The sequence below is a fragment of the Lemur catta genome, chromosome 1 (genome assembly GCF_020740605.2).
Source record: "Lemur catta isolate mLemCat1 chromosome 1, mLemCat1.pri, whole genome shotgun sequence".
NCBI classification, from domain to species: Eukaryota; Metazoa; Chordata; class Mammalia; order Primates; family Lemuridae; genus Lemur; species Lemur catta.
The window spans coordinates 25,630,872-25,651,173 of NC_059128.1; the positions used below are offsets into that span (position 1 = coordinate 25,630,872).

Consider the following 20,302-nt stretch of genomic DNA (forward strand, 5'->3'; position numbering starts at 1 on the left):
GGAGACAGGGCTGCTGTGATCACCTACCCTCCCCCTCCCTGGCTGGGGCTCTGGTCTGAGGAAGGAAGACGCCAGCAGTGTGCCAGGATAGATTAGGTTATGCTGCGTTAACAAACAGCCCCGATCTTAGTGATGTAGAATGAAGCCAAGTTTCCATCTCATCAATGCCACGTGGCCATCCTGGGCCAGCCGGGGGCTCTGTCCCGTGTTTCCTCTCTTGAGACGTAGGCTAAAGGAGTAGCCAGTATCTGGAATGTGGCCAGTCTCCATGGGAAAATGAAAGAGCACCCTGGGGGGTTGCAAACAATGAAATGGTTTGGTTCATAAATTACACATGTCATATCCACTCACAGCTCACCGGCCAGCACTAGTCTCATGGCCCCACCTAACCACAAGGGACTAGGAGGCACAAGCCAACCATGGCTCAGAAAGTGAAGAGCTGGAATAGTTCATGGACAGCATTAGTGAGCACCACAAGTCTCCGAAGTGCCCAGCATTAAGACACTTCACACATCACCTCCAAAATGTGCCCAGCACACTTGGGGCAGGCAGACCTCAGGGCCCTTTGCTCCTGGAAAACCTAATCTCCTCCCTGCATTGCCTGATCCCTGTGGGAGACATGCAAAGACTTCGTTTCTTCTTGGCAGGGATTTAGGAAGATGCTTGCCTCAATCTCTTCCTCTTCGTCCCCAAAGCCAGGAATCCTGAAGCAGGGCTTGCTCGTCACTCCCAAGGGCTTTGCCCATCCTCCTCCAGGCATCTCAGCCAAGGCCAGCGGGCCATGGTGCTGTCTGCTCTCTCCCGGGTGGCCAAAGTTGTTCATCTTAGATCCTTCTCTCCAGCTCCGTCTTTACCAAAACCCTTAGAGTAACTTAGCCTGGTATCACCGCAACCCAGCTAGGGGCTCATGGTTGCCCTCTTTCCAGAGACGGCCTTATCTCAGCGTCCCCAAGACTACCTAGGAGTTGGGGGCATCTCCTTGCAGATAGCCACCTGCCCTGTGGGTGTGTCTCCCTCTTCTGGTCCCTCAGGGTGAAGCTTCAGGCTTGAGAGGCTCCCCGTCCCCTGGGGCAGAGGGCTTTGATGCATCCTGACTTCTGGAGACCAAACAACCTCAGAGAGGACCCGTTTTCACCCTCCACTGTAGGGTCCAAGTCCCGTTCTGCAATGATAGCTGCTGGCTTTGGTCCCCTTGCAGAAAGCCTGTGATCTGACCCTTGGCCTGGCTCCTACATTTCCTCCATGGGTGCCGGGTAGGTCTTCTTCCCGGGCAGTAGGGCCTCTGAATCTGCATAAGCTGGTGGACCTCTTCTAGGAGAATGACAGCTACCCATTTAGGAAAAATAAATCCTCCCGTTTCCCCTGGAGCTTGGCCAAGCTGTTTGTCATGAAGAGTGACCAGGAGTCGAGACGTTGGGCCAGAGGAACATAATGTCCTCCTGCAGTTCTGAGCGAGTTCGGGCCCTGTGATATGACCTCCCTAACTCGGTCCAGGTCCCTGGGGGGCCTTGGTGATGGACTCCCTGACATGCCAGGTCACATGGAGAAGAGCCCTCCTCTCAGCTCCTGGGGGAAGTATCTCCTTCCTCCTCCTGTTGTCACTCTCCCTCCGTGGGTCCCTTCATTCCCTGTCTGTCCTGTTGATGTCCAGGCTCAACCTTTCTGGCTGACTTTCCTGGATCTCACCGGAGTAGGTGCCACGAGCCCTGCCTGGTTCTTGGCTGGAACAAACGTATGACACCTCTCCAGCAGAGAAGCCTTGCTGGCCTCCACCCTTTGGTCTGCTCTCAGCCTCAGGACTGGTCGGGGCGGGGAGTTGTCCTTGGACCTCATTTCCTGGTGCAGGGAAGCCCATTCTGCCTTCACTGCCCCCTGGGGATCTATTCTGGGGCCCCTGGCAGCAGTCCAGCTGGTTCCTATGCCGAGCATGTCCAGTTCCAGTACTGGTCTCTGCTTACAAAGGATTAGGGGTTCCCCAAGGGAGATATGAAGGCCCATCCCAAAGAGTCCAGCTCACAAAGTTGAGCTCTCTGATCCTCCCACAGCTCGTGGTAACTACAGTCTTTTACACCCACCCAGGGAGTCTCCCCATCTAATTTTTAAGTTCTCCCGTCCCTCCCTTTTGTCCAGGACAATGGGTGGGAGGTGGAGTTGGGGACACAGGGCAACTCTCATTTTTTCCTAGTTTTCATCTGAATAGAAACGGACATCTCTCTCCTCAACCAAGGGCAGGGTCAAGGATTTGCTTTGTCACAGACTTACCCACATGCTGTGGTTCCCAGGGATGACCGAGGGAGGGGCTGTTGTTTTACAGATATTGACGAATGCCGTCACCCGGCCACCTGTCCTGATGGGAGATGCGTCAACTCCCCCGGCTCCTACACTTGCCTGGCCTGTGAGGAGGGCTACAGGGGCCAGAGCGGGAGCTGCGTAGGTGAGGGCTGCTTGCCAAGGCACTGGGAGGGCCGTTCAGCCTTGGGACCGCTGGTGGAGCCCACACAGGGAGGGAAAGAGGTGGGCAGAGGGAAGTGGCTCGGAGGCTGTTGTACACGATGGTCCGGCTGGGTTTCCAGATGGCGTGGGCACAAGTGGGGTGTGCTTCAGTTACTGGTGCTCTGCCTCTGAGTCAGCTAGGGTGGGGGCCTCTTCTGCTCCCTGGCCATATCCGTCCTGGAGCTATAACCCAAAGTCCCAGAAGCTTCTGTGGCTGGATCCTGGGGGGTGGACTGAGGAGCCTAAGGTCTCAGGGTGGAGCTGACTGCGGTGGTGAGAGCCGGCAGGCAGGCCCTTCCGCAGCTCTCTGGGAGGAGGGCTTTCTGCCCCCTGCATCTCCACAGCAATATCCCAGCAACACTGCCTCCTGGGTGGTGGTGGCCCTGCTCCCCCCAGAAGGGGCACACCCAAGAGTAGCAGTGTTCTTTCCCCTCATTCCCCTCAGGAAGAAGGGCCCGGGGTTCAGAATGCCAGGGGGACTGAGTTTTGAATGGACGCTTTGAGGCTCTGGAGAGGGCAGACATTTCCCAGGCCCTCTAGACTGCCACTGGGCCACCCAGGCACAGCCTGGCCTCTCTCCACATGGCCCGCCCACCCGCTGAAGCTGGCTGTTGGGCTGGGAACAGGGGTTGTTTGGTTGGCAGGTAGGAAGCGAGAAAGGTTCAGAGCCACAATGAGGTGAGTCAAGGGCCTCGGACACCTCATTCCAGTGTCCTCAGATGATCCAAACCAGCTCCAGGGCTCGGGGACCTGGCCCCCATTTCTAGGATGTAAGCAGGGTGCTGTGTTACTACATAGGGCTGAAGTGAGCCCAAGGGCAAAGGGCACCCTGCCCTGCATAGGTGGGATGAGGGAGCATGGCCTCAGGGCCCCCCAGGGTGGCCTACAGCCCCTCTGAAGACTGGTTCGCTGGCCTCATAACTGAGGTGCTCTGAGCCTGCCAGTGGGGGCTGCATGAAGGAGGGGAGGCCAGCTGCCATCTTGGACTTCTCTCCCACAGACGTGAATGAGTGTCTGACCCCTGGCGTCTGTGCCCATGGGAGGTGCATCAACCTGGAAGGCTCCTTCAGATGCTCTTGTGAGCAGGGCTATGAGGTCACCTTAGACGAGAAGGGCTGCCAAGGTACAGAGGTGCCTAAGCACCCTTCCTCCATGGCAGTCCAGCCTGTCACTCCTTCCCCTCTGCACCCCCACAGCCAGCCCAGTCCTGCCTCCCCAGCCACGCCCACCAAGGCCTGTCCTCTCCCTGCCCCTGGCCCTGCCCACCTGTCCATCTCTGGCTGTCCTGGCACGTTTGTGCTGCAGAGTCCCACAGAGAACTCAATGCCCCATTTCAGATGTGGATGAGTGTGCCAGCCGGGCCTCGTGCCCCACAGGCCTCTGCCTCAACACCGAGGGCTCCTTCGCCTGCTCTGCCTGCGAGAGCGGGTACTGGGTGAACGAAGATGGCACTGCCTGTGAAGGTAACCTGGGCAGGCCTCCTCACCTCCTGAAGAACATTCCATTTGCCCCTAGCTTTGGGCTGATGCTGAGGGCCTCCGGGCTGGGCTAGAGGACCCTCTAGGTGGACTTGGCCCCCAAGGAGAGCTTCTATTGTCATAATCCCCAAGTTCAGAGGTGAGGACAGGAGGAAAAGGGAGTCACAGAGACAAGAGGGAAGCTGAGGGCAGAGCTACCCCTGGAGCATTCTGTGGAGGGCGTGTTGGGGTTGCCTTATAGAAGGCCCCCAGCCGGGGCCTGCCCTTCCCCAGGGGCTCAGAGAGGGAGGCCAGAGGTGTGAGATTCTGCATCACCAGGTGGAGGGAGCCCTCCCAGGTTGTCTGTCTGTCTGTCCGTCTGCCTCAGACCTAGATGAGTGCGCCTTTCCGGGAGTCTGCCCCTCGGGGGTCTGCACCAACACTGTCGGCTCCTTCTCCTGCAAGGACTGCGATGGCGGCTACCGGCCCAGTCCCCTGGGCCACACCTGTGAAGGTATGAGCCCTCCAGTGGGGGAGAGAGCCAGGGGAGAAGCCCAGCCAGAGGCAGGGACCTGCTGGGGTGGGCGGGAGGGGACGGAGCTGCAGTGAGCCTGCTCCCTTCAGGCTACCTGGCGCCACTCCGAACTGGGCTGCTTTAGAAGGGGATGATGGCCCTAGGGGTCCAGTCTCCACAGGCAGGTGACAGGTCCTCTGGAGACCCCCACTTGGTTCCAGTCCTGGGAGGTGATGCCAATAGCTGCCTTCCTCCCCTGTGTGCCCTACAGATGTGGATGAGTGTGAAGACCCCCAGAGCAGCTGCCTGGGAGGCGAGTGCAAGAACGTGGCAGGCTCCTACCTGTGCCTCTGTCCCCGGGGCTTCCAGCTGGCCAATGGCACCACGTGTGAGGGTGAGTAGGCCAGCTCTCCCACTGGCGACGGGGGACAGTGAGCATGTGGCGAGGTGGGGACATCCCCGGGAGACACCCACTGCCCATCTTTTCCCTGCAGACGTGGACGAGTGCGTGGGGGAGGAGCACTGCGCGCCGCACGGCGAGTGCCTCAACAGCCCCGGGTCCTTCTTCTGCCTGTGTGCGCCTGGCTTTGCCAGCGCCGAGGGGGGCACCAGCTGCCTGGGTGAGCGGCCAGCATGGGCAGGGGCGCTAGAGGCCACATCTAGAGCCGAGGCCATTTTAACACCAGTACTGAAATAGAACGCTCGCGGGCCCACCAGGGGGTAAGAAGATGGGAGGAGTGATGCCAGGGAGCCCAGTGACGGCGTGGGGGCCTCTCCAGGATGTTGGCGGCAGCCGTGCACCCTCTCCAAATTCTGAGTGTCAGAGCCCCTGCCCCAGGGACCCTCCCCCCAGCCCGGCCTCTGGTTTCCAGCTCTGGACTCTTCCTCAGATCCTCCAACCCTTTCTTACCCTGAGCCACTCCAGAGGACGCTGCATGGGGCCCTAACAGGGAAGGGACCGATGGTGGGGTCTGCTGACAGCATCTCTGTTGTAGATGTGGACGAGTGTGCCGCCGCAGACCAGTGTCTGGGAGGCCATTGTGTCAACACCGAGGGCTCCTTCGACTGTGTGTGTGAGACTGGCTTCCAGCCCTCCCCAGAGAGCGGGGAGTGTGTGGGTAAGGGCTCTGGGGGAGGGAACAGGGCTCTGCCCCGTCTGCCCACCTCCACCCCTCCTGGCCCTCAGCTCCCGCGAAGCAGGTGCTCTCTGCAGATTCATCATCCGATGGATAATGCATTTATTGAGCCTTTGCTGGCCCGGGGACTGTCTAAGGATGACAAAGTGAAGACAATCCTAATCTTTGTGCTGGCGGAGCACAAGATCTAAAGGCCAAATTGATTCAATAGACATTTATTAAACACCTGCTACATTCAATGTCTTTTGCTAGGACAAGTAGACAGTTATAGACAATCTTGAAATTGGGCAAGGGAGACAGGTATGATGACAGCTCTGTCATACACTCCGCTGAAGGTTGCACATGCAGAGAAGTAGAAAGTGCTTCCTGAAAGGCATGCAGTTCTCCTCCTACGTGCTCAGCCCCGCTGGGTGGGGGCGATTATCCTGAACCGGATGTGCCGGGGTTGAGATGAGCACAGTAATTTGGAACAGATCAAGGATCCCAGAGGGCGTGGGGCATGACCCTGTAATGCCAGCAAGGTGGGACCAGAGCAGTGACCTAGCCAACTCTGTCCCCTCTTGTGGCTCTGGGGACAGATATTGACGAGTGTGAGGACTACGGAAACCCTGTTTGTGGGGCCTGGAGGTGTGAGAACAGCCCTGGCTCCTACCGCTGTGTCCTGGGCTGCCAGCCTGGCTTCCACATGGCCCCGAATGGAGACTGCATTGGTGAGCACGAGGGACAGCGGGAGGCCTGTGGGCCGAGGACACCTATTTTTCATGTATTGAGCTAGAAACGATTTTCTCCTGCGGACTGTTTTTGCAGCTGTTTGAAGTTTGTGTATTTTCCATACAGCAGAGCTTACACAAAAATTGAAGAGGAATGTTAATGTTAGCTTTCTTGTCCTGTGTTTAGAGGTTGCTTTTCACAGATCTTGGTGTTAATAGACCAAATAAGTATTCCCAGGAGAGGGCGGGAGGGAGAGACGGAGCACGCACGCTTGCACATACACACCCTCTACAGTGGTCCCTCCTGTCCCACAGACATAGACGAGTGTGCCAACGACACCATGTGTGGGAGCCACGGCTTCTGTGAAAACACCGATGGCTCCTTCCGCTGCCTCTGTGACCGGGGCTTCGAGATCTCCCCCTCAGGCTGGGACTGTGTGGGTGAGAAGCCTTTGGGTGACCCAAGGTCTGGGCCAGGGAAGGGAAGGGAAGGCCCTAGGGCCCCCCTCCTGAAATAGTCCTGGTCGCATGGCTCCATCCTAGGTCCCCACAGCATGGGCAAGGGAGGCTTCAAGGAAGAGGGAGGTTTCAAGCCCCCCTGCAGCGGGCACCCTGTGGGGCTGGTGGGGGAGTGTGCCCAGCCCTGCCAGCAGCGGGGCAAGCACAGTTGGGAAGACACCACCTGCTCTAGAGCCCCCCAGGCCCCATGAGGCACGAGGTTTTAGAATGTGCACAGAGGGGTGACCCTGCCTCTTTGTGACTTTTGTGACCCTTTTCTGCCACTCCTCTCCTTCTCTCTTCCTTCCCACGGCCTCTGTCCATCTGTTCCTCCTTCCTGCTAATTCATACCCACTTTTACTTCTTCCCCCAAGGCCTAGCGTGTTTCTTTGTGGGGAGTGGGCTGGAGTCGGGGCAGGGCCATGGACCGCCTCTTCCCGCCCACGAGCCTGTCCTCATGCCCGGCAGATGTGAACGAGTGTGAGCTCATGCTGGCGGTGTGCGGGGCCGCGCTCTGTGAGAACGTGGAGGGCTCCTTCCTGTGCCTCTGCGCCAGTGACCTTGAGGAATATGACGCACAGGAGGGGCGCTGCCGCCCACGGGGGGCTGGAGGTGAGGCCCGGGAGACTGCAAGGACCTCCCTTCCCTCTTGTCGTTGTCCGTGAAGGCTCTCAGGCTCACAGAGCACATCTGCTCCCCTGGCCTCTAGCTGCTGGGAGGGAGACTGGGCCGGGCCAAGGGCAGGGCAGGTGAGGCTGGGAATGAATGGGGCGCGGAGACCGAGGGGTCTGCTCCAAGCCAGGCAATGTCCAAAAGACTACAGGGCTGTGATGACCCTAGAGGAGGCCCTGGAACCCCTGACGCTGACTTAGGGTGGCCCCAGGGACCTCAGATTGAGCCTTGGAGGGACCTTGAATCCATCCAATCCCTGGGAATCTTCTGGATGAGACAGGTCTTGAAGCTGAGCTAAACCAGCCTTTCTACTTCCCACTCCACCCCAGAGCTGCTGGGTTCAGCCTCTCACCCAGGCTGGCCCAGGACTCAGCAGGCCTGCACCGACTTGGAAAGCGGGGGACTGAGAACGAGGCAGGGTGGAAGGGGCTGGTAGGTGTGAGGCAGAAGAAGAGGTCAGAGGACTGCCGTGCGGTCTGCCAGGGATGGGGCACCCGCTGCCGAGGAGGAAGGCAGGTGCTGTACTAGAAGAGCTTTGGCACCAGAGGAGCTGGGGCCAAATCCCTGCTTTGCCACTTAACAGCGACGTGGCTGTGGCGAGGCACCTAGCTTCTTTCTCTAAGCCTCGGTTTCTTCCTCTGTAAAAGGGAGATGATGATAATAATACCCATTTCATAGGGGTTAGAGCATCAAGTGAGCTGATACAGGTAAAAGCATTTTGCATACTGTAAAGTGCTATATAAGTGTTAAATTTGAGAACTAAATTCAAGGGCTGGGGTACCTCAGAGGGTCATGAACAGGTAATAGTACGGGCATCTACCATACACAGGTCAGAGTATGCCTGAGGCCCCGACAGGGGACCATGCCCCGGGGCCCCTCCGTATGGAATGCTACTCCAGGCAGGATGGCCACCCGCCCTGCTCCAGCGTCCTGGGCCGGAACACCACGCAGGCCGAGTGCTGCTGCACCCAGGGCGCCAGCTGGGGAGATGCCTGTGACCTGTGCCCATCGGAGGACTCAGGTAAGGCCCCAAGGTCCTAGTTCCTCTTAGGGTCGGCTCTGCAGGGTGACACTGAAAGAAGGGGTGAGAGGAAGCGGGCAGAGCCTTTCTCTCTCTGAGCTCGGACACCTCTCTCCACAGTTGAATTCAGTGAGATCTGCCCTAGTGGTAAAGGCTACATCCCTGTGGAAGGAGCCTGGACGTTTGGACAGACCATGTACACAGGTAACCTTCCTCTGCACTGTCCCTCCACACTCCGTTCGCCTGAGTGGGCCTTGGCCTGGTCCTCCAGGAGGCCCCTTGAGGAGTCCTGCACCCAGCCCTGGCCTCCCAGGTTGCTTCCATCTTTCCCGTCCCAGGGCTGACTCCCTGCAGAGTCTTAGCTGGAAATTCTGACCCAAGGTCCTCTTGGAGTGTCCACATGACCCTGGCCTCAGTTTCCCTGCTCCCCCAAGGCTGCAGCCTCCAGGAACAAACCATGATGCCTTGACTAACCCCACCCCCAGCCAGCCATGGCACAGGAACAGAGCAGAGACTGCTGTCCTAGAGGCCAGAGGCAGCTTCCTGTCTCCCTGGCCCCACTTATGAAGCCAGAAACTTTGGGGAACCCATACTCACATTGGGGTGGCCCAGGTATTGAGCCCCTCGGTGCCCTCGTCCTGAGAAGGAAATGATAGAAACAGAAGTAGCTTTCCTTGAGCTCTTGCTATGTGCCGAGCGCTATTTTGAGCACCTTACGTGTGCTAACACCTTTTAATCCTCATAACAGCTGCAGAAGGTTAAGCAGTATGTAGGAAACCGAGGCGAGGAGAACTTCAGCAACTTGCCCAAAGCCACCCAACTAGTAAATGGCAGAGCTGGGATTCAGCCCGGTCTGGCTTTGGAGTCCCTCGTCTTGAGCACTGCCTCATGCTGCTTCTCACCTTCCCCTCACCTCAGCTCTGCCCTCCCGCAGATGCCGACGAGTGTGGGATGTTCGGGCCTGGTCTCTGCCCCAACGGCCAGTGCCTCAACACGGTGCCCGGCTACGTCTGCCTGTGCAATCCTGGCTACCACTACAATGCCTCCCGCAGGAAGTGTGAGGGTGAGGACACACGCGGCCCCTCCCCAGCCCCAGGCCCGCAGCCGAGTGCCCACCCAGGCCGGCCGGCCAGTCCCATTCTTGCTGGGAGCAGCCCTTCCTGGGAGGATGCCCGCTGCAGCAGGCAGGTCTGAGGAGGGAGCTCTGTCTGGGCTGTCAGGGATTGTCCCCAGGGACCTGTTGGAAAGGTGTCCCAGGGAGGGGCCTCCCAGGCTGGGCTGGGTTGGGGAGGAGGAGGCAGGGGGCCACCTCTGCATTGTCAGTTACAGGAGAACCCCCGTCCCTGAGGGCAGTCAGTGGCGAGGTGGTCTTGGCACTGCCCCCCTTTCCTGCCACCACAGATCACGACGAGTGCCAGGACATGGTCTGTGAGAACGGCGAGTGTGTGAACACGGAGGGCTCCTTCCACTGCTTCTGCAGCCCCCCACTCACCCTGGACCTCAGCCAGCAGCGCTGCGTGAACGGCACCGGCAGCACAGGTGAGTGGGCCTGGGCAGCAGGGGGGAGGGCATCTGGGCTTGGGGGCTCACGTGCCTCGTGCCCTGTGCCACCAGAGGACCTCCCTGACCACGACATCCACATGGACGTCTGCTGGAAAAAAGTCACCAATGACGTGTGCAGCGACCCCCTGCACGGCCACCGCACCACCTACACGGAATGCTGCTGCCAAGACGGCGAGGCCTGGAGCCAGCAGTGTGCTCTGTGCCCCCCCAGGAGCTCTGGTGAGGGGGAGCGTGGGGGAGACACCTGCAGGGCTGGGCCTGGCACCTGGGGGGGGATGCCCTCACCTTGGAAGGGGGGAGCTGGAAAGAAGGAGCAGGGCAGTCAGAGCAGTGGCCTTGTCTTCCGTCCCTGTTGTCCGGGGATGACGTAGTGCAGGGGAGGGCTGGGGAGACGAATGCTGTTGGGAACTCCCAGAGGGCGCTGGCCCCTTTAGCCAGCAGGAGTTGTAACCCACTTCCTCTCTCCCTCCTCCTGACAGAGGTCTATGCTCAGCTGTGCAACGTGGCCCGGATCGAGGCAGAGCGGGAGGCCGGGGTCCACTTCCGGCCAGGCTATGAGTACGGCCCTGGGCCCGACGACCTGCACTACAGCCTCTATGGCCCAGATGGGGCCCCCTTCTACAACTACCTGGGCCCTGAGGACACCATCCCCGAGTCCCCCTTCCCCAACACGGCCGGCTACCCAGGGGACCACACGCCAGTCCTTGAGTCTCCCTTGCAGCCCTCAGACCTCCAGCCCCACTATGTGGCCAGCCATCCAGGTCTGTGTTGCTACACAAATGGGGAAGAGGTGGGCACTGAGGCTGTTTCACTTCCACCTCCTCTGCCGGCCAGTCACAGGGCTGCAGGGTGAGGACAGGGGTGGGGAAAGATGAACCAAGCCAGATGTCCCCGCTCATGGGTCACTCCAGAGACAACTCCATATGCTGGGGTCAGAGCCTAGCAACTCCCTGTGATGAACTAGCACAGGGACAGGAAGAGGTACAGGACGCTGTCACAAGCTTCCCTGTGGGAGCTGTGGGCGAGAGAGCGGGCTCACTCGGGTCCGTTTCTCTCCCTCCACACCACGTACAGGACGCAGAATAACCTGCTCCGGGGAGACCCAGCATTCAAACTTTGACCTGAAATAGGAATTAGGGATTTCTAATGACTTTAAAGCCCGCTGTGGTGACTCGGTTTGTGAATGGTGACGATTCCAGCACTCAGGCTTGCACTCTAACGAGGAAGTCAGGCCTGGCACCTGTGCCGTGGACACGGCACCCCCTCAGGCACAGCCACCACCTCGGGCTGATTAAACCACACCGCCCCGTGGCATAGGGCCTGTGTCATGGGGTGGAGGGTGCCTAGGGAGAGAAGAGGGGTAGGCAGATCTGCCAGAAGTTCTGCTTTGTGTTGAATGCGGCCCCTCTGCTGCCAGTCCCCCCCCCAAAAAATGATGTAAAGATTTAAACAAAGCGCCCCACCACCCACACTCCCAAGCCCCAGAACTATATAGAAACACCCAGCCGCTCAGGAGCTGGGAGGACGAAAGCCGTGAATCCCAGCCTCACTGGAGCCCTTGTTTACAGCGCTCTATCGTGCTTCTCCCCCACCTCAAATGGCACATAGTTATTTTTTAAAGAATATTCCTTTTGTTCTAGCATCTTCCTGTGTATGACCCTCCCCACTGCATCCCCAGAGTTCAATAGGGGCAACTCTTTGTGCCGGTGGCGAGGGTCCCAGCGCTGGAGAGGCTGAGGTCCCGGCACAGGCCTCAGTTTCCCTCTCGCTCTGACTCCCCCAGCAGAGCCCCCGGCCGCCTTCGAGGGGCTGCAGGCAGAGGAGTGCGGCGTCCTGAACGGCTGTGAGAACGGGCGCTGCGTGCGCGTGCGGGAGGGCTACACCTGCGACTGCTTTGAGGGCTTCCAGCTGGACGCGGCCCACATGGCCTGCGTGGGTAAGTCCCAATCCTGACGGAGCAGACTGGCCCCCTGCCCGCAGGGCACACCGAACGCACGGTGGCTGGACAGTCCTCTGCTGCCCCCTAGTGCGCCGTCTGCGTCAGGCCGGGGGTGAGGGGCTCCAAAGACAGGTCTGATGCTGTGCTTGGAAAGCTCCCTCCTTGGAGGCTCCTAGACAACAGAGAGGCAGGGACAAGAGGGCACGGCCTTGGGCACAGCATGAGCTCACTGCCCTCTGCTTTGTGTCCTTGATTTTCTTGGTTCTGGGAAGGGACTTCAGCCTCTGGCTGTCACACCTAGGATTCCGCGGCAGGGCAGGGGCTAGAACTTAGTGACCAGAGGGGCGGAGGCCGCAGGCCAAAGGTAACTTGGGATCCCTACAGCTCTCTCCTCCTTCCCTCCCTCCTAGATGTGAATGAGTGTGAGGACCTGAATGGGCCTGCTGTGCTCTGTGCCCACGGTTACTGCGAGAACACAGAGGGCTCCTACCGCTGCCACTGCTCCCCAGGTTACGTGGCTGAGGCCGGCCCCCCACACTGCACTGCCAAGAAGTAGCAGTGAGGGGTCCGTGTGGGCAGCTACCTGGAAATGGCCTCCAGCCACAGGCCGGGGCCTTGAGGATGCTTTCCTGGCTGGGAAGACACCACGGACGACATCAGGCCAGAGGCTCAGCCTTGCCTGCCTTCATCTCGCCCAGCTTAGCCCCTGGCTGTGAGCTTCCATCACGGCCTCCGTGCCCTTGCTTGGCTCAAATACCACCAATCGCTTTCATGCTTCAGCCACTGGCCAGGAGGCCAGTCCACCACCTGTCCTGGCCTTGCTATGGGATGCTAACCAAAGGATGGCCCTCGCCCACCCCCTCGAGCTGCGCAAATGTGCCAGGCCCTGTGGCCTCACACTGCAAACACCCCTTTCCAGCCATGATCCACCTATCGTCTTGATGATTCCACAACTGGGGCAGAGGCTACATCTGCCCTGGGAGGGTCCTTCAGAATCTGTGGAGCAAGAAAGGGTTCGGGGGATTTGGAGACTGACTCCAATGCCCCCTCCCAAGAGCCATCACCACCACTCAGCCAGTCTGGTCTGGGCCCTGATTGTGCCACATCTCCATCCTGTGGCCGGTTCTCTGGCTCCAGGGAGTGGCAGAAGATCCCCTCCCTCAGAGGCATGACTGGTAGTAGTTTCTTGAGTGTAAGAGGCACAAATGAAGAGGAACAAAGAGCCTGAGAAAGCAGCAAGAGGGCAATTCGAAAAATATGCAGAGTTGATAAGAAAGGGGGAGCCAAGGCTTTATACAAGTCTAAAGAAAATATTAAGTAGCTTTCGGTAAATTAACATTCAAAATCCACCCAGTGGTAGACCCTGTGCACCAGCAGTAAGGACTGCCACAAGATAGGACATCCATCTCCACAGAACATTATTACATACATCCTGCTTCTTACAGGAAACAGACCTCTTCTGGGCTCTCCTTTTGTAAAGACCAGTTTGATGTGCAAAAAATAAAAAGGTCTATTTTCTGGTGTGGTCTTGTTCAGAGGAAGCCAGATTTCCAATGTTGTTTCTCCCCTCTACTCAGAAGCCCCTGCCCTCCTTCCCTTCAGATGGGTGGCAGGCATCCCTCTGAGTTTACACGCAGAAACTCACTCCAGCCCAGGCTAGCTGGGAGTTCAGAACCATGGCAGAATAAAGAAATGTACATCTGGGCTCTTCTGTTCTTGTTTTTATTTCAGATTAGATCAAATTTCTTTACCACGTTGCCTAAGTCTAAATATTAGAGATGAGGCTGTGCCTACCTCCTCCTGGTCAGTTCTGCTGATAGCCTACGATGGGGTTCCAATGGGAAAAGCTTCTTTATTATGAAAAGACAAGGAAAGCTCCAACTTTGCATTTCTCTGATGAATGGCAACGTCAACGAACAAGGCTCCATGTGACTGGTAACATGAAAATGAATGCAACTTTCTTAATTTAATCTGTCCTGTCATACCTGCTCTCTGATTGTCAGCCATCACGTAACTTATTGAACGCTTGCTTTGTGCCAGGCACTGTGTTGAGTATGGTACATAAATTTCACTTAATTATCCAATAATCCTATCTACCATTTTTATTCCCAATTTACAGGTGAAGAAATTGAAACACAGAAAGCTTGAATAATTTGCTCTAGGTCACAATACTGGTTGAGATGTTTTCAGCAGACAAAAATAAATGGCTTTTAAGCATATGAAAATATTCTTTCATTCATAATAAAAGAAATACAACTTAAAACCACCCTGAGATACTTTTTTAAATTGTCAGACTGGCAAAGATCAAAAAATTTGTGAAGACTCCTAGTTGGCAAGCATTGGGAGAAACAGGCACTGTCGTAATAGCTGATGGGAGTATACATTGGTACAACCTCTGAAGAGGACAATACGGCAATGTCTTTCAAAATTATAAAAGCACTAACCCTTTGATCTAGTAATTGCACTTCTAGGAATTTAACCTTCAGATATACTTTCACCAAGTGCGAAATAACATATGTAAGAGGTTTTTTATTACAGCGTTATTTGTAATAGCAGATTAGAAACAATTGTTCTGGGACCCTAAAAAAAAGTAGCTCTAAATGCCTTGATAAGAAAAATATCAGATTGAGAGGAAAAGGGAGGTTGTGTAACAGCATGTGACATATGCTATTTGTCTAAAGAAAGGGGAAAAAGAAGTGGTTATCTGCTAACCTCATCTTTGCCACGCTGCCTTACATCCCTCCAGTCAGAGAATTTCTTACCATTCCCCAAACATACGCTGCAGTCACAGGACCTTCTTAAATACTATTCCCAGTTCTCCCCCAGCCCTCCCACCCTCACCTTCCTACCTGTCCTTCCAGAGATATTGCATACATATACACATAATTTCCTTTACTAAAAACACAAAGAGCACCCTATGCATGCTGTTCTACACTTTGCTTTTTTTACTTTATACTTGCAAATAAAGCTCTCTCATTCCCTTTTATAGCTGTATTCTATTCCACTGACTGGATAAACCATAATTTATTTAATCCGTCCCTCATTGACAGACATTTGCATTGTTTCCTATCTTTTGCTATTGTAAATAATGCTGTCAAAAATATTCTTGTGCACATGTTATTTCACATGATATTTATGAGAGTTTATCTGTAGGATAAATTCTTAGAAACAATGGTAGTTTGTGGGGAGGGTGACAGGATGGATAGGTACAGGACTGGGAGATTTTTCACTGTATCTCTTTTTGTATCTTTCTGAATTTTGTACCATATGTATTACCTACTCAAAAAATAAAATATTTTTAAATACAGCTGCTGGTCACAGACTGCTTAAATGCTCCCTCTCTTTATATACTTAACGGACTATAATTCACAGTTAAAGCCAGGAGATGATCATTTCAAAATTTCTTAAAGCAGATTTCTGTTAGGTAGCCCTATGGCATTTTTATGGAGAAAGAATGGCAAACAGATTTTTAAAGAGCAGTCATAAACATCAACGCTAGATACCAAAGTAGAGGAGTTTCCTGCCTTTCAGACAAACGTGCAGACGTCAGTGCTAGGCGCTGCCCAAGGCCAGCTGCACATCAGCTCGGGGCCAGAGTTCAAGGGAGAGCTACACCATCATGATCAGTGCTGCCCACCTCGCGATACCAGCTTGCTCCTGCCAAATGTCGGCCCTGCACGCTAAGGCCTTATAACAAAAGACAAAAGAGGCTGGGTGAGGTGGCTCACACCTGGAATCCCAGCACTTCGGGAGACCAAGGCAGAGGATGGCTAGAGGCCAGGGGTTTCAAGAACAAAAGACAAAAGAACAAGGCTCAATTCTCATAAGAAAGTTAGAGAAAGAAGAGTATGTTCCTGGACACCTACTTTAGTAGTCCTTCCTAATCTCTTACTTCTGAACTGGTTTTCTCCTAATCCCTTGTAATCAGTCAGTATTCCCACACAAAGAAACTAAGGGTGGGCGGGACACATATAGCTCATACACCACTAGTCACTACCACCACATGACTGAAGTGAGATACCACAGTAAGATCTGGACATTGACCAACAGGGCCCCTCTTTGAACCAACAACATAAAGCTGATTCACAGCATAAAGCAGATTCAGGGATCACTTGCCTTTGGTTCTTGTGTGATGCCCTGGGCAGTGGCATGAATAAAAAGTTAAATGCCAAGTCTGTAACAAATAAGACCTTGACAACCTTCCCTTGAAAGTAATGGGAAGGTAACAGATCTTCCAGTTGATACTGGAAGAGTACGGTTTTCCTAAATGAATTTACACAGTGAGGAAAAATTGTGAAAATGACTGGCTTTTATGGGCCACCAGGAAGAAGGTGGTCAGAAAAGGCCCGCAGAAGATTTTAAACCCACTTTACCATGCATTCTGTGTATTCCTAGCAAACGGCTGTGTTCTCTTGCTGCCACTATTCCCCCATGCCTTGTGTTCTTAAATCATCTCCCTCCAGTGGAGACTTCTTGTTACCACTTCTGGTTTCACCATGAAGCTTTCTTGTGTGAAATGAAGTGATTTTCCCCAAATCCACCTTTTTTGAAACACAAAATTCCAATTCTCCCATTAACAGTAAGTATACATACAGGCTTCTGCATGCTAAGGGACCCCGTTTCTGCCTAGTTGATCACTGCAATTTAATGATTTATTTATTTAACAACTAAAGCTATTCTGCTTGTGCTCAGCAGGAGTTTTAAAACCACCAAATCAATAAATAAGTCACAAAAGTATTCTGGAAGAATAGATTCTAACATTTAAAATGTAGCAAAATCTCTTTTCAAGGAGTATGAAAGGATTTAAGTAGCCTGAACTGAAAATCTCATTAGGCCCAGGTATTGGCAACTTTGTGTCTTAGAAATGTGTATACACACATGCTTCCATGGTGTGCTTTCTGCCTCCTTCCATGGAAGCTAAGAAATCTGCTCAGGTTTCTGAATGTCCCCTTTCTTCTAATCACATAATAGGTTTGCTTTCTCTAAGTCCTAGGTTTTCCTACATTGAAAATGCAAGTAAGCTTCTCCCTCAGATACTTTGTGTTTCTAAACTATTTCCATTTTTTAATGGTAAATTCTCTTACTCTATGACCTTAATTACAATCCAGTCCAGAAATGCAAATGTTTACTGTAACAAATTTGTAGGCTTCCAAGCAAAAGATAGATTTAACCGATAACTCGTGCAGAATCAACTTAACTGTGGTTTCTCCAACATTAGTATTAAATCATTTATGGCTGGGCGTGATGGCTCATGCCTGTAATCCTAGTACTTTGGAAGGCCGCGGTGGGAGGATCACTTGAGGCCGGGAGTTAGAGACCAGCCTGAGCAAGAAGACCCGTCTCTACAAAAAATAGAAAAATTAGCAGGGCGTGGTGGCATGCACCTGTAGTCTAGTCCCAGCTACTCAGGAGGCTGAGGCAGGAGAATCACTTGAGCCCAGGAGTTTGAGGTTGCTGTGAGCTATGATAAAACCACTGCGCTCTAGCCTGGGCAACAGAATGAGACCTTGTCTCAAAACAAAAACAAAACAAAAAGACAAAAACAACAACATTTGTTGTGGTGATGGTGGTAGATTTTTTTTCTTCTTTGTCCATACATTACTGGGATCCCAGTATATCAAGCTCTGTAGCCTATTTAAGTGCCACGCCTAAACAAGTACTTTAATTCATTGGAACTTGTGGTGACTTAAAAAGCTTTCGATGACCCTAAAGTAGGGTTGCCAGGTTTAGCAAATAAAAATACAGGATGCCCAGTTAAATTTGAACTTCAGATAAACAATGTTTTTTAGTATAACTATATCCCAAATATTGCATGAGACATACTATACTAAAAGTATTTGTTGTTTACCTGAAATTTAAATTTAACTAAGTATTCTGCATTTCATTTAGTAACCCAATCTTAGAAAAGGTCCCAAGTATCTATTATCTATACCAACAAAGGGACTGCTTCCTGCTATGCCTGAAACCAGACACATTTTATACCACAAGGTAGGTGAAGCAACATATCCTAAAAAGATTCAGTCACTAAACTGTCACAGAATCTTGAAATGTTTTTATGAGTATGGAGTAGTTCGGCTATTTTTCAGATAATTCATATATCAATGAGAGTTTGGTCTAAGATTTCTGGGTAATGGGCTCTTGGTTTTATTGCAGATCCATGAGTATGAGAATAAAATGTATCTGCCCTGTCAAATGAGAAGTGGAGAATGGGCTACATGGGAGATAAAGAAAACTTCCCCTAGAAGCCTTGCAGATGCTGCTGTTGTGTCACATTTGTGTCATTAGGTGGCAGAGAGAAGAGAGGATATGTCTACATTCAGTGTTCTGACCCATGAACATTTGAATGATTAATAGTCTGACATAGGAGAAAAAAATAAATAAATAAAGATAAGTCAAGTGGCACATTCAGGCAGGGTGAAATGAAAAAGAGAACATTTCATTTGTTTTTCTCACTCTCTAGTGACTGGTGTTCAAGCAACCCAATCTGTAACCCTGATCCAAAACATAATAAGGACTTTCTTTAAAATGAAGCTTTTATACACAACTATACACATATGTATAAGCAGCTCTGAAAGCCAGAGAAGTAACTCCAAATTTTGGAGCCTTGAAGGCTCTATAAATTATACTGAGTTTCAACCAGTGATTAAATCTGAGGTAACAGCATCTGGAGGCTTGGCCTTAGCATTGGCAGTCAAAGGGAGGGATGGAGAATTAAGCCAAGAGTCAAGTCAAAGCTTCACGTTCTGAAAATAATAGTGGCAAAACGAAATACTCCTGGACTGAGGGAAATAAAATTGAGAGAGGGACATGATTAGAAGGAAATCTCTAGAATTGTGCTAATCCCAGTTTCCTCAAATTGGTACAAGTGGTGGCAATCTCAGAGTCACCTATGATCACATCAAAGTTTAACAGAGAAGGATGACCCACAGGAGCAGCCTTGCTGTGCTTGAGGATTGTTCAACACTTGAAATGAGCTTCGGATCAGTTCTTGGCTGAAGTCCACCTGAGCTCCTTTCACAAAGGCCAAGCTATCAGAGTCAACCACCACTCTTGCCCCACCCTGTTCAAATACCCTGAAAAGACAAGAGGAAGGCATTAATGAATATCACAGACACCAAAAACCCCGACGCACTCTGAGCCCAGAGGTGTACATCCTCTGTTTTCTAAAGTGCAAAGCGACCATTCCTTATTACCTCTAACAGGTGCTGATTTTCTTTGGGGCAAAAAGATTCAATGGAATGAATACTGGGGAATGTTTAGGGACTTAAGCCTGGAATCTAGTCCAGTGTGACTCTCTATCTACTACCCCATAGACCTAAACAGGCCAGTTTTCCTCTTATAACTTAATTATTTTGAATCAAGATAACAAATCTTTACTGCATCCTCACTGTGTGAGAAGAGCGATGTTAATCATCCTTAGCAAAACCCTTTAAAACTTGGAACAAAAGTGCACCAGAAACTGGATACACTTTTATCGCTACCGTACATCCTCTGAGGACCCACCCCTTCCTCCTTGCCTGTCGTCGGGGTTGATAACTGTATCCAGTGAAAATTTGTATTGGAATCCGGAGCATCCACCTCCCTCCACCTGCAGCCTGAGGAATTCTGACCCTTCGGTGATTTCCAGAAGCCTCTGAAATGCAGGAAGGGGGATCAAGATTGCCGGGTAATGGGAGTTAAAAGGGTGGGCAAAGGGGAGGTCGCCTGGGTACCGCCGCCTTGCCTCCTGCCTCCTACCTGGACGCAGCTGTCCGTGAGGCGGATCTGCCCTTCGCCTGCCTCGGGGCTGGAGGATGACGCTTCCCGACTCGCCCTACTTCCCAGGGAGGACGCGAGAAGCCTGCCGCGCAAGGGAGAAACGTGAGTCCAGGAGCAGAGGGGGACCTGGCGACGCTCACCTGGACAGCCTCACGCCAAACCAGGAGACCCCCATCTGGACCGCCTCACCCCAAACCCTCACCTCCCCCGCGGGCCTTAGTTTCCCCGTTGTCCTGGAGGCGCAGAACCTAACACCACTCCCTGGTGCCCTTCTAGCCTTGGTACCTGCCCCTCGGCCAGGGGGTGATCGCTCTCAGGACCGCAGCCCTTAGGGACAACCCCCAGCCGGCCGCCATTTTCCTCTACAAGCTCCGCCCCTCGCGTCGCCCTCATCCAACTCCACCGCCTGGCCCTCGGGAAGCGGGAGAACGGGGCGGAGGGCTGAATCCGCGGAGGCCCCGCCCCCGAGCATGCCTATTGGGTAATGCGGAGGGGGAAGCGGCTTGATTGGCTAGACATGCTCCCGCTTGCGGAAGTGGGG

At 53.4% G+C, this 20,302-nt stretch overlaps 2 protein-coding genes and 1 non-coding gene across 9 annotated transcripts in view; 2 read left to right on the top strand and 1 right to left on the bottom strand.

Annotated features, from left to right (window-relative positions):
• The window catches only part of LTBP2 (latent transforming growth factor beta binding protein 2), a 95,766-nt gene extending 80,456 nt beyond the window's left edge, over nucleotides 1-15,310 (top strand). Inside the window, exons 19-36 of one of the 6 annotated variants that reach the window (XM_045563927.1) lie at nucleotides 2,315-2,434; nucleotides 3,494-3,616; nucleotides 3,831-3,956; nucleotides 4,339-4,464; nucleotides 4,736-4,858; nucleotides 4,959-5,084; nucleotides 5,460-5,582; nucleotides 6,179-6,310; nucleotides 6,626-6,751; nucleotides 7,277-7,420; nucleotides 8,310-8,501; nucleotides 8,622-8,705; nucleotides 9,436-9,564; nucleotides 9,903-10,040; nucleotides 10,116-10,283; nucleotides 10,544-10,825; nucleotides 11,848-12,000; nucleotides 12,414-15,310. In XM_045563927.1, the coding sequence (XP_045419883.1) occupies nucleotides 2,315-2,434; nucleotides 3,494-3,616; nucleotides 3,831-3,956; nucleotides 4,339-4,464; nucleotides 4,736-4,858; nucleotides 4,959-5,084; nucleotides 5,460-5,582; nucleotides 6,179-6,310; nucleotides 6,626-6,751; nucleotides 7,277-7,420; nucleotides 8,310-8,501; nucleotides 8,622-8,705; nucleotides 9,436-9,564; nucleotides 9,903-10,040; nucleotides 10,116-10,283; nucleotides 10,544-10,825; nucleotides 11,848-12,000; nucleotides 12,414-12,559 (2,561 nt within the window). In that variant the 3' untranslated portion in view covers nucleotides 12,560-15,310. Of the gene's footprint in view, nucleotides 1-2,314; nucleotides 2,435-3,493; nucleotides 3,617-3,830; nucleotides 3,957-4,338; nucleotides 4,465-4,735; nucleotides 4,859-4,958; nucleotides 5,085-5,459; nucleotides 5,583-6,178; nucleotides 6,311-6,625; nucleotides 6,752-7,276; nucleotides 7,421-8,309; nucleotides 8,502-8,621; nucleotides 8,706-9,419; nucleotides 9,565-9,902; nucleotides 10,284-10,543; nucleotides 10,826-11,847; nucleotides 12,001-12,413 lie in introns of those variants that run through there. The other 5 variants (XM_045563937.1, XM_045563955.1, XM_045563945.1 and 2 more) reach the window with 5 other exon arrangements.
• A 2,813-nt stretch (nucleotides 15,311-18,123) lies between these two features.
• ISCA2 (iron-sulfur cluster assembly 2) lies at nucleotides 18,124-20,184 on the bottom strand. 2 transcript variants are annotated; one of them, XM_045563981.1, is made up of 4 exons: nucleotides 20,047-20,184; nucleotides 19,741-19,843; nucleotides 19,507-19,636; nucleotides 18,124-19,076 (listed from the first exon to the last, which is right to left on the bottom strand). In XM_045563981.1, exons 1-4 carry the CDS (start codon nucleotides 20,115-20,117, stop codon nucleotides 19,018-19,020), a joined length of 363 nt encoding a protein of 120 aa, XP_045419937.1. In that variant the 5' UTR covers nucleotides 20,118-20,184; the 3' UTR covers nucleotides 18,124-19,017. The 2 variants fall into 2 exon arrangements, with proteins under 2 accessions (XP_045419937.1, XP_045419928.1); XM_045563972.1 differs by having other exon boundaries at nucleotides 19,521-19,636; nucleotides 20,047-20,182.
• LOC123630888 lies at nucleotides 18,235-18,366 on the top strand. Its single transcript, XR_006732827.1, has one exon. It is a non-coding gene; the product is annotated as a small nucleolar RNA SNORA17 (small nucleolar RNA).
• Nucleotides 20,185-20,302: the final 118 nt, after the last annotated feature.